Source organism: Lepidochelys kempii, chromosome 2 (genome assembly GCF_965140265.1).
Source record: "Lepidochelys kempii isolate rLepKem1 chromosome 2, rLepKem1.hap2, whole genome shotgun sequence".
Lineage (NCBI taxonomy): Eukaryota > Metazoa > Chordata > Testudines > Cheloniidae > Lepidochelys > Lepidochelys kempii.
In genome coordinates, this window is record NC_133257.1 from 181,453,691 (window position 1) to 181,463,288 (window position 9,598).

The 9,598-nt window shown below is 38.4% G+C and overlaps 1 protein-coding gene across 1 annotated transcript in view; it reads left to right on the top strand.

Moving 5' to 3' along the window:
- Positions 1 to 7,371, top strand: part of HERPUD2 (HERPUD family member 2) — a 28,718-nt gene extending 21,347 nt beyond the window's left edge. Inside the window, exons 6-9 of the mRNA XM_073332898.1 lie at positions 2,709 to 2,831; positions 4,071 to 4,394; positions 5,836 to 5,953; positions 6,414 to 7,371. Of these exons, the coding sequence (XP_073188999.1) occupies positions 2,709 to 2,831; positions 4,071 to 4,394; positions 5,836 to 5,953; positions 6,414 to 6,575 (727 nt within the window). The 3' untranslated portion in view covers positions 6,576 to 7,371. The remainder of the gene's footprint in view (positions 1 to 2,708; positions 2,832 to 4,070; positions 4,395 to 5,835; positions 5,954 to 6,413) is intronic.
- The last annotated feature ends 2,227 nt before the right edge of the window (positions 7,372 to 9,598 follow it).

Here is a 9,598-nt window from a genome sequence, read left to right on the forward strand (position 1 = left end):
AAAAGAGACTGCTAAGGGGAGATATGATTGAGGTCTAAAAAATCATGACTTGTGTAGAGTAAGTAGATAAGGAAGTGTTGTTTTACTACTTCTCATAACACAAAAACTAGGGGTCACCAAATTAAATTAATAGGCAGCAGGTTTAAAACAAATAAAAGGAAGTATTTCTTCACACAACACACAGTCAACCTGTGGAGCTCCTTGCCAGAGGATGTTTTGAAAGCCAAGACCATAACTAGGTTCCAAAAAGAACTCAATAAATTCACGGAGGATAGGTCCGTCAATGGCTATTAGCCAGGATGGGCAGGGATGGTGTCCCAAGCCTCTGTTTGCAAGAAGCTGGGAATGAACCACAGGGGATGGATCACTTGATGATTACCTGTTCTGTTCATTCCCTCTGGGGCACCTGGCACTGGCCACTGTCAGAAAATGGGATACTGGGCTGGATGGACCTTTGGTCTGTAGGGCCGTTCTTCTGAAGAAGGGGGGAGTAATGACACTCTCCCAAGTTTACTTCCTGTGCCAAACTCATCTCACTTGGGATTTCAAAAGGAGACGCCACTCTGTACATTTTCATAATATGATCTCTTCTTTCTTGAGTGCTTTGGGCAGTGAACAAAGATGAAAAATTCCTTCAAAAATATTGATAGCTTATGCTCCTTTCAGAAATATGGTTTTCATTTATTTGCATTCTCAGTGGACACAACCTTAAAAATGTGGAACTTATCTTTGCGTTCAAAAAGGTAAATATTTACTTTACCCTTAAATGACAGCTTATTTGTCAGGACACAAGATGACATCCTTAGAAAAAAGTACTGATTTGCTAAGCCATTGTCACAGACCCAACTTGACCCTGCTGATGTCACGGAGCCTGCCAGTTCAATTTCTGGAATTTATAAAGAAACAAAAAAGCTATTTTCAGTTTTGTGTGAATGTTAATTTGGTTAATGAGAACATTTGTATATATTTCCAATTCTGTGCAGTATTTGCTTTTTGTTCACTCTGGGTAAATTAGATAATAGCGTAAAGAACTTGATACAAATCTGTCAGATGGGCTATGTGGTAGGGTGAGGGAATTGCATGATGCCTTGTGCTCAGATTAACAGCAAATCAGTTCACACGGGTACCCTTCCTCTCATATCAGGGAAGAATAATGTTTTTAGCATCTTCCACTCCTCCTTCCTCTCATTTGACTTTCCTTGCCTATCTGAATACCTGGGTGGGCTAGTGAGATCTCTTGGTGTAACACTTTTCCAACCAGTGATCTACCCAGAACAGAATTGTAGCCTGCCGTGTATTTGCGGTATTTTCTACTGTTGCTAACTGCAATATGAATAAACTTTTTAAAACTATTGCTTTATGCTATAATACTGTCCTGAAAAATCGATTGAAAGATGCCATAAGAAACCCCAGAGTTTTTTGGGAAGACTTTGGAATCTAGGAGTTTCCATTTAGGAGTTTCTTTATTTTTTTGCATGTGAACTTAATGCATGGGAAAGGTTCCCTAGGGCAGTGATTTCCAAACTTTTTGAATCGCGCACCCCTAAGGCCAGCTCTAGGGAAGCAAAAAAAAAAAGAGAGAGAGTTGCCGCCGGTGTGCCACCTGAGATGGAGCCGGTGTGCCACCTGAGATGGAGCAGGGAGAGCTGAGGTGCCGCCGAAGAATCGAAGGTCCAGGAGCGCTGCTGCCGCTGTGCTGGCAGCGCTCCTCCTGCTGCGCACTCCCAGGGATGGTATTGCTCACACCCCACTTTGGAGACCTCTGCCCTAGGGAACAAAGTTCTTTTATCCACAAAAGAGACTGCAGGAGCAGTGTTAGAGTAAGGTTACCCACCATGCTCTTCCAGCATCTTGCAACCAGGATGCAAAGGGGCCACTTCTGGGGGTGAGAGGGTAGCTTGCTTTCTATGTCCAGTCAATCCTTGCTGATTCGGTGGTTGTGAATAGTGATATTTCTATCATTGCTTCCAAAAGAGAAAGCTGTAATAGAGTTAAAGTACATTTTAATCAATTCCCTGCCATTGCATTGGATATTTGCACACCTCAGTCTGTTTTGTTTTCTGCCTGTGGCACATAACAGTCTCACTGTAATACTTTGGTCTAATTTCAGTTGTTGGGTTTAGTGTGCACGTGGTGTTGGTGGACTGTCATATGCAGGAGCTCAGGATATATGATCTCGTAGTCCTTTCTGGCTTTAAACGCTGATAGTTCCTTGAATTGCCTGTAGTAGTGGGTTCTGAACATGTGAAGTCTTCTGGTGCAGATAATCCCTCCCTATAATATATACAAATGTTTGATCAGCAGCTCTGATTTAAGAAGTTTTTCTAATAATGAAATAATTAACAATGATTATTTGGCCATAAACCCATTAGTCAATGTAGGTAATGATAGAGTTTCTAGATGCAACAAATGTTTTTTAGAATGGAAATAATGGTACATTCAAATGAGGATTGATCACATAATTGTGGTGACCTTTTATCTCTGACAAAGAGCTCTTCATTTTGCACAGTAATGGATGATGGAATCAGGTATTTATCCAAAGGATGTCTTCACAATTTTATTGATACTGAATTGTCTCATGGAGCACATGAAGAAAAAAGTACCCAGTGTAATCTATATTCTAGAATAATAAATGCATTTGTAATTATTAATAGCCAAAGTCTGAATGGTGGGTTTTTTTGTTTTGTTTTGCTTTTAATTCACTGTAGCAACATAGGCAACCAGTTTCCAGGTCAAGGTGTTTCTACTGGATTTCCAATGTACCCTGCATTCAGCCCATTACAGATGATATGGTGGCAACAAATGTATGCACGTCAGTACTACATGCAATAGTAAGTTATTTCATGTATCGTCTTAGTGCACCTACCACGATGACAACCTGCCATAAAAAAACTAGATAGCTGCTGTTTGTGTGACTGAAATGTCTGTGCCTTGCCTCTTTTATTAATCTGGTTTTACTGTTTTATACTTAATTTGGCTATTAAATTAAAAATGACTTAGCCTGCTTCTAAAAATGTATTCCTTTTAAAGTTTTGATTGAGAGTGGAATTCTTCTGTTTGTTTGAAAGTATCTTTATTAACATTCACCTTTGGAATTGTTGTGATACAAACATTAGTCTCATTGGGCTCTTGTACTGCCCAGGCAACACTTCTGTGAGATGGGATTAGCTATTAAAAGGCTCAAATCACAATTATCATTAAAAATTTTTTGTCTTCAAGTAGAGGTTAGCAAGACCCAGAAAAAATCTCTCATGCCAAGTAAAATGGATTCCATTGGTTTTTAAGCCAAAAAGCAAGGGAAGTAGCCCTGTTGAATGTCGGTGCATCATGCTGAATGAGAATTTGGCTCCTCTCTCCCACCTTACTCAGTTGGCGGTGGGGCTTGGAACATTATGGCGACAGCACACAACTGCTGACTGAGGGGTAATGCCACGTGTCACTCTAATAATCTCTGCTACTGAGTGCATGGAGTGGGCATAGTCTTTGTCCAACAGAAGCAGTGTCCTCAACTGGGAAGAGGGTTATAATAAAGGCCAAATCTCCCCTACTTTCACCTTGTTGTGTCCAGATACTGCAGCTTTGATTCTGTGCTAGATCACACAATCATCTGAGACCCTGGTGAAGACCTACTTATTACCAGATAACAAAAAGGTTCTTTAAAGATGAAATTTTGTATTATTTTCCAAACTTTTATGTTTTACTCAAAAAGTAAAGAGCTTTTACTTAAACTAATGCTGTGCGTCTCTTTCTGGAGGAAGAGGGAAAATATAGTTGAATTAATTTTGGGGGTTTTTTGCTTGTATGTATCTAAATTTATTTGAGAATGTTTATATTTGGTATAAAATGAAGGGAAAAGATAAGTGAGAGCTGCCAGGTCTCTGTACAGAGGTACTATCGAAAGAAGAGGAATTTGGCATATATTTTATATACTGTAGTTAAGATCTCAAGTTTCCTAGGTGCTTCAGCTGGCATTTTTCTCTATACAAAAGAGCTGGAAGGAAGCTTTGGTTTAAATATTATTACTTCTGATACAAAGCTAGCTTTTCAGAAAACATATTTTTAAATTTCAGTCAAGCTGCAGTTTCAGCCCAGGCGACATCCAGCACTGAGCCAGTCAGATCAGCCGTCGCGCAGCCTGTAAATTCAGAGCATGTTCCTGCAAATGAGCCCCCAGCAGTGCCAAACGTAGCAGCACAGGAGAACAGGCCTGTAAACCAGAATGTTCAAATGAATGCACAAGGAGGTCCAGTGGTGAATGAGGAGGACTTCAATCGAGACTGGTTAGACTGGATGTACACGTTCTCTAGAGCAGCTATTCTCCTCAGCATTGTATACTTTTATTCTTCCTTCAGTCGGTTTGTCATGGTGATGGGAGCCATGCTACTGGTTTATTTGTGAGTAAAAAAAATTCAGTTATGAATAGCTAGCTGTAGTTTAGATTATCAGTGTATGACTATCATTGTAAGTTAACTTTTAAAGGTGTGATATTGGATCACTTTACAGAATTCCAACTTAAACGTGAACTCTAAAGAATTTGTAAAAGAGAAGAATTAATGATAATCATTAACAGGGCACATACAGAAACTTGGCTTTCAAACAGATGTTCAGATGTAGTCTCAAAATATAGAATTCTTGAGTTCTGGATTCCCTTTTTCCCTGTAAGAACTGACGGGCATCACACCTAGAACATGCTGCTTTTTGGGTATTGGTGATGTCAACTTATCAACTGTTGCAGGGAAAACAGAGAATTATGGGAACAGAACTTAAGAGGTGAGTGAAGGAAGAATTGAATTTCATTCAATTGATTTCCAAAGCATGTGTTTGCATTGGCGTAAATTACATATTGTTACTGGTTGGAGATCTTAAAGGTGAACTGTACAGCTGAACTCAGTTTTGAATTAAGCACAGATATAATTACTAAATGCTCCCAGTAACTTGTATGGGCTCAGTGAAGACACTCCAGAATACAACATTCAGGGGCATTGTAGATACCGGAAAAGAAAAGCTTTACAGATTTTTTTTTTTTTTTTAAAAATGGAAGCTACTGCCTTTTGCTACCAAATTTCATTAACAATGACACTGAGGTTTAATGAATTTAAAAATACCATCTCAGCCAGGGTGAAGGCGTTTAGTGTGATCTGGATGGAAGTGGAAAGTGCCAGAAATACTTAATGGTTACATAGCACATTCATCTTGGGCTACTTTCAAGAGGTAATTTTTAAGGAATTAAACTTGAAAAGATCTGCATTTAAGATTTTTGAATTCTCAACTTAAGATATGGTTGATTCTGCTACGTCATTGTGCTAACAGCTGTTGGTTAAATTTTCAATCGGCTTTTCCCCCACAAGGATAGCCTTAATTATAATGACTTAAAACTGCCAGTCAGAAACATCATTAAAACTGAGTAGCTCATGAACAAAATATTCACTTGCACACATTACCATGATCACTGACATCAATAAATTATCGTGGTGGTGGTTGCGGTTGTTGTTGTGTTTATTTTGGACAGGCAAGTAGGAAAAAAAACTGAGCAGAATTTTTCAGTGCTTACCTAAAATAACATAGGTATTAGCTGTTCTAAGAAGCATTTTATTCTTTATTTGGGCTAACAGGGATCTGTTCAGTTAGTTTTGTTACTTAGAAATAATGCTCAGACTCCAGTATTCCCCCAACAGTCTAATCAAGATGAAGAATGGATTATCTGTTCTTAATCTGCAAGTAAGTTTAATGAGACTTGGTCATGTAGATAGCAGTTATTTTCCCATTGTAGAAATTTCATAAGCAAGTTCACAATTTAGAGAGACAAGGCTTTTAATTGTTCATTTTATTAAATAGACACCAAGCTGGATGGTTCCCCTTTAGGCAAGAGGGAGGCCAGCAACAGGCAGCCAATAACAATGCAGAAGTGAACCGTGATGAACAAAATGTAAATAACCCTGACCTTGAGGAGATGGTAGGTGACTGTCAACTTGGATGTTCCATGTTTTCCTGTATTCGCTCACCTTCAGATAATCTGTATTTGTAACTGAATAGTAGTACAAAATTCAGCTTGAATCAGAAGGGAATGAGGATAGAAATGCACTTCGCTTTCTTTTTTTTTTTTTTAACAAAAAAGTAACCTTAATACGTGGGATGGGCAGAAAGGAAATGAGTTTGTTTTTAAATGTTTAATGATTAAAGCCTTATTATGAAAAACCAGATCAATACTGCCCTCATCTTCGTCTATAGTATTTAATAGAGAATTGCTAGTTATTTACTCCACTGTTGAATGGGTTGTATGTTTATGCTAGTAGATCCTTCACAGGGAATTGCCCTGTTAATAGGGTTACTTTATGTAGGAAAATATTTCCATTAATATATTCTGCCTCTTTATTAAAGCAATTAAACCATTTAGACAATTTCTGTTTTAAAAGGAGCGTCTTATGGACGATGGGATTGATGAAGAGAGTGGAGAAGATGCAGGTGAAGATGGCAATACAGAGCAGCGTCCTGGATTCATGGCTTCAGCTTGGTCCTTCATCACCACCTTCTTCACATCGCTTATCCCTGAAGGACCTCCACAGGTTGGCAATTAAGCTCAAGAGGAACTGTGCCAGGCAGCATTAGCAGCTGTACATAGAAGAGGGAGCTGAATCTAGGGGGTATTTTAAATACAGTGCAATTTCAAAAGATTTATAATAACTTTTTGATCATGGTGCACAAAAATGTGTATTTTTTTCCCTTTTGGCTTTCTCATGCATATGAATATTTTAAGCACAAGTGGACTACTAATTTTTTTTAAGTTCTTCTTTTTTCTAAAGAAGATTAAATGTAAAAATACTGGTCTTCCATGTTTTATCTTAATTTTAGTTGTACATTACACTGAGACAAGAAGTTTGTAGGTTGTGTGCATGATTATTCCTTTGAAGAGCTGTTAAAGTATAAATGTCAACAACGAAAACCTTTTTAAAAATGAGATTTATCCTCCTGGTAAATTTAACTTAACTGAGTCTTCCTAATAGTCTTAATCACTATATAAATCCTAATAGTCTTAATCACTATATAAATCCTTGTCTGAGTTTTGTGTTTATGGCATCCCCAAAAGAATTCTATTCGGACAAAGCATTACCTGCTAATGGTATGTTTTTTCTTATGCCATAAAGTACTAAACCTCTCATGTAAGAAGCTAGAAAGTTTAAATATCTTGAGGCTATATAGCCAGTTTCAATACATTTTGGGGTGATTTTCTTTTTTAGACAGCTCTTCAAAGAAAATTAACAGTGATAAAGTACATCATCAATGTTTGATACATACAGTACTTTTTTAAAAAAAAGATGTACTGGAAAATAGACATATGTAATTAGTTTTTTAATAAAAACCAAGTTACAGTAACCCTTATGGATGCTTATTCCTAGAAATACAACCTTTTATCTTAAGTGCAAAAACCTACATGTACACATCATTAAGGATGAGAACACATGAATCACAAAACTGAAATTATATGGTTACAACAGCCATATTGCACATAGTGAATAAAGGTATATATTTATAATGGCAGAGGTAATGTGGTAGATAGTTTATCAATTTTATGATTCTGTACTTTTAAACTATTTATTTCAATGTAGCAGAAACAAAATGTTTTGCATTCTTTTTGGGATAAAACTAAAGATGGTAAGTAGCCTTTAAATGAGAGAAATAATGCATTACACATCCGTGGCACAATCCCTTACTGTATGCATTAAAGTCAGGAAGTAACTCTTTCCTTACCCAATTAATAGTTGAACTACACAGTTAAATTTAACACTTTATTTTTGGATTCCCACAGCTCTTGTATGTTTTGTACTTGATTACTTCAGAAATGGCTGAACAGATGATGCTCACTTAATAATAAAATAAAATAAGGAATTCCTATCTTGGCTCTGCCCAAACATTAAGTTTCAACCCAAAGGACAAAGTTAGGAGAATTTATGAACAAGTGAAAAACAAGGCTTTAAAATGGCCTGCCCTTATCAGTATTAACTATTGAAAGCTCTTCAGTAAGGAAGTATTTAAGCCTTAAAATAACTGTTATATTTATTTGGATTTATACAATACATAAAGTGCCTGTCTAAGGTTCAAGACCCTTCTGACATGTTAAAACCAGCCTAACTGATATAAACGAGTAAAAAGGAGCTGCCCGTAAACTAGAAAATAGCCAGCCATGAATATCAGTCCTCAGTACCTAAATACCCATATGTTCTTAATGCTGTAGCATTTGTAATGCCCTCTTAAAGGCTTCAAAATATTTCTTTTACTGCCTGTTGTAGAAATAATAGGTTGACTTTTAAGTAGGCTGTTTTGTTCCCTTGTTTTCAATGGGACAGAAGTCATAACTCCCTTTGGTTTACGTCCTTGTTATGCAATAGCATAGAGGTGTCCAAACTCTCTACCCAAGTGATGGCTGCCTTGGCAAGTTGACAGGTACCTGAATCTCACCTAATGGATGTAAAATTAATGTTTGCAAACACACTGATCTTGAATACAATGATAGGACTCTCAGTGGCAACCCTAGACATTGTAGGACTAATTTGTGATAGCCTACAGTACTATATTACAGAGGCACCCAAATCTCCAGCTTGTACCCTCCTTACCTGTTGCCCCTGCAGTTAGTCTTCCCTGCTGTCTTACAAGCTCTATGTCTAACATCTGCAGTGCTTACAACGTGGTGGCATGCCGACAGTAGTAGCTGCTCCCTGCTTGGAGACCTCCTTTTTCTTGCTACAGCAAGCAAGTACTGGCAGCTCTCTGCTGCTGACAGATGGGATTGAGAGGACCACTCCCACGGTGATTCTGGCCCTGTGCTAGTAATAGTGGCAGCCACTACAGAAGAGCCGGTTTGATTGTAGCCGGACAAGCAAAGAAGAGATTTGAATGGTGGGGAAGGTAAGAACACTGGAGACTGGCAAATGAAGCAGGAGAATCTGATGATGAGTGAGGCGGATCATGGAAAGGAGCAACTTTTTAGGGTTACATTCAGTTCCATATGTTTGGAGGAGTGGGATGGTCAGTCCTGAAGAAACCATGCTCCTAGGAGCATATCTATCACAACACTGATCCTTGAAACTCCTGCCCTTACTGGTTTCAGAGTAACAGCCGTGTTAGTCTGTATTCGCAAAAAGAAAAGGAGTACCAGTGGCACCTTAGAGACTAACCAATTTATTTGAGCATAAGCTTTCGTGAGCTACAGCTCACTACATCGGATGCATTCAGTGGGTTTTCCACTGAATGCATCCGATGAAGTGAGCTGTAGCTCACGAAAGCTTATGCTCAAATAAATTGGTTAGTCTCTAAGGTGCCACTGGTACTCCTTTTCTTTTTGCCCTTACTGGGTTTTGCAGGGAAAAGGAGGGGAGGAAGAAAAACTAACTTGGAGGGTGACAGGAGACGAGGGAGGGAAATAGATATGAGAGGGAAAATGAAAGCCAGAGGGGTACTGGAAAGAGGAGGAGGAGAGTTGGGAAAGAAGTGTGGAGAGCTAGAGGGGAGTGCACAAAGAAGGTAAAAGATGGGGAGCTGAGGGTGAGGTAAAGGGGAGGAAAATAAAGAGGATAGAGACAAGAAAGAATGGGCAAGTGATTGG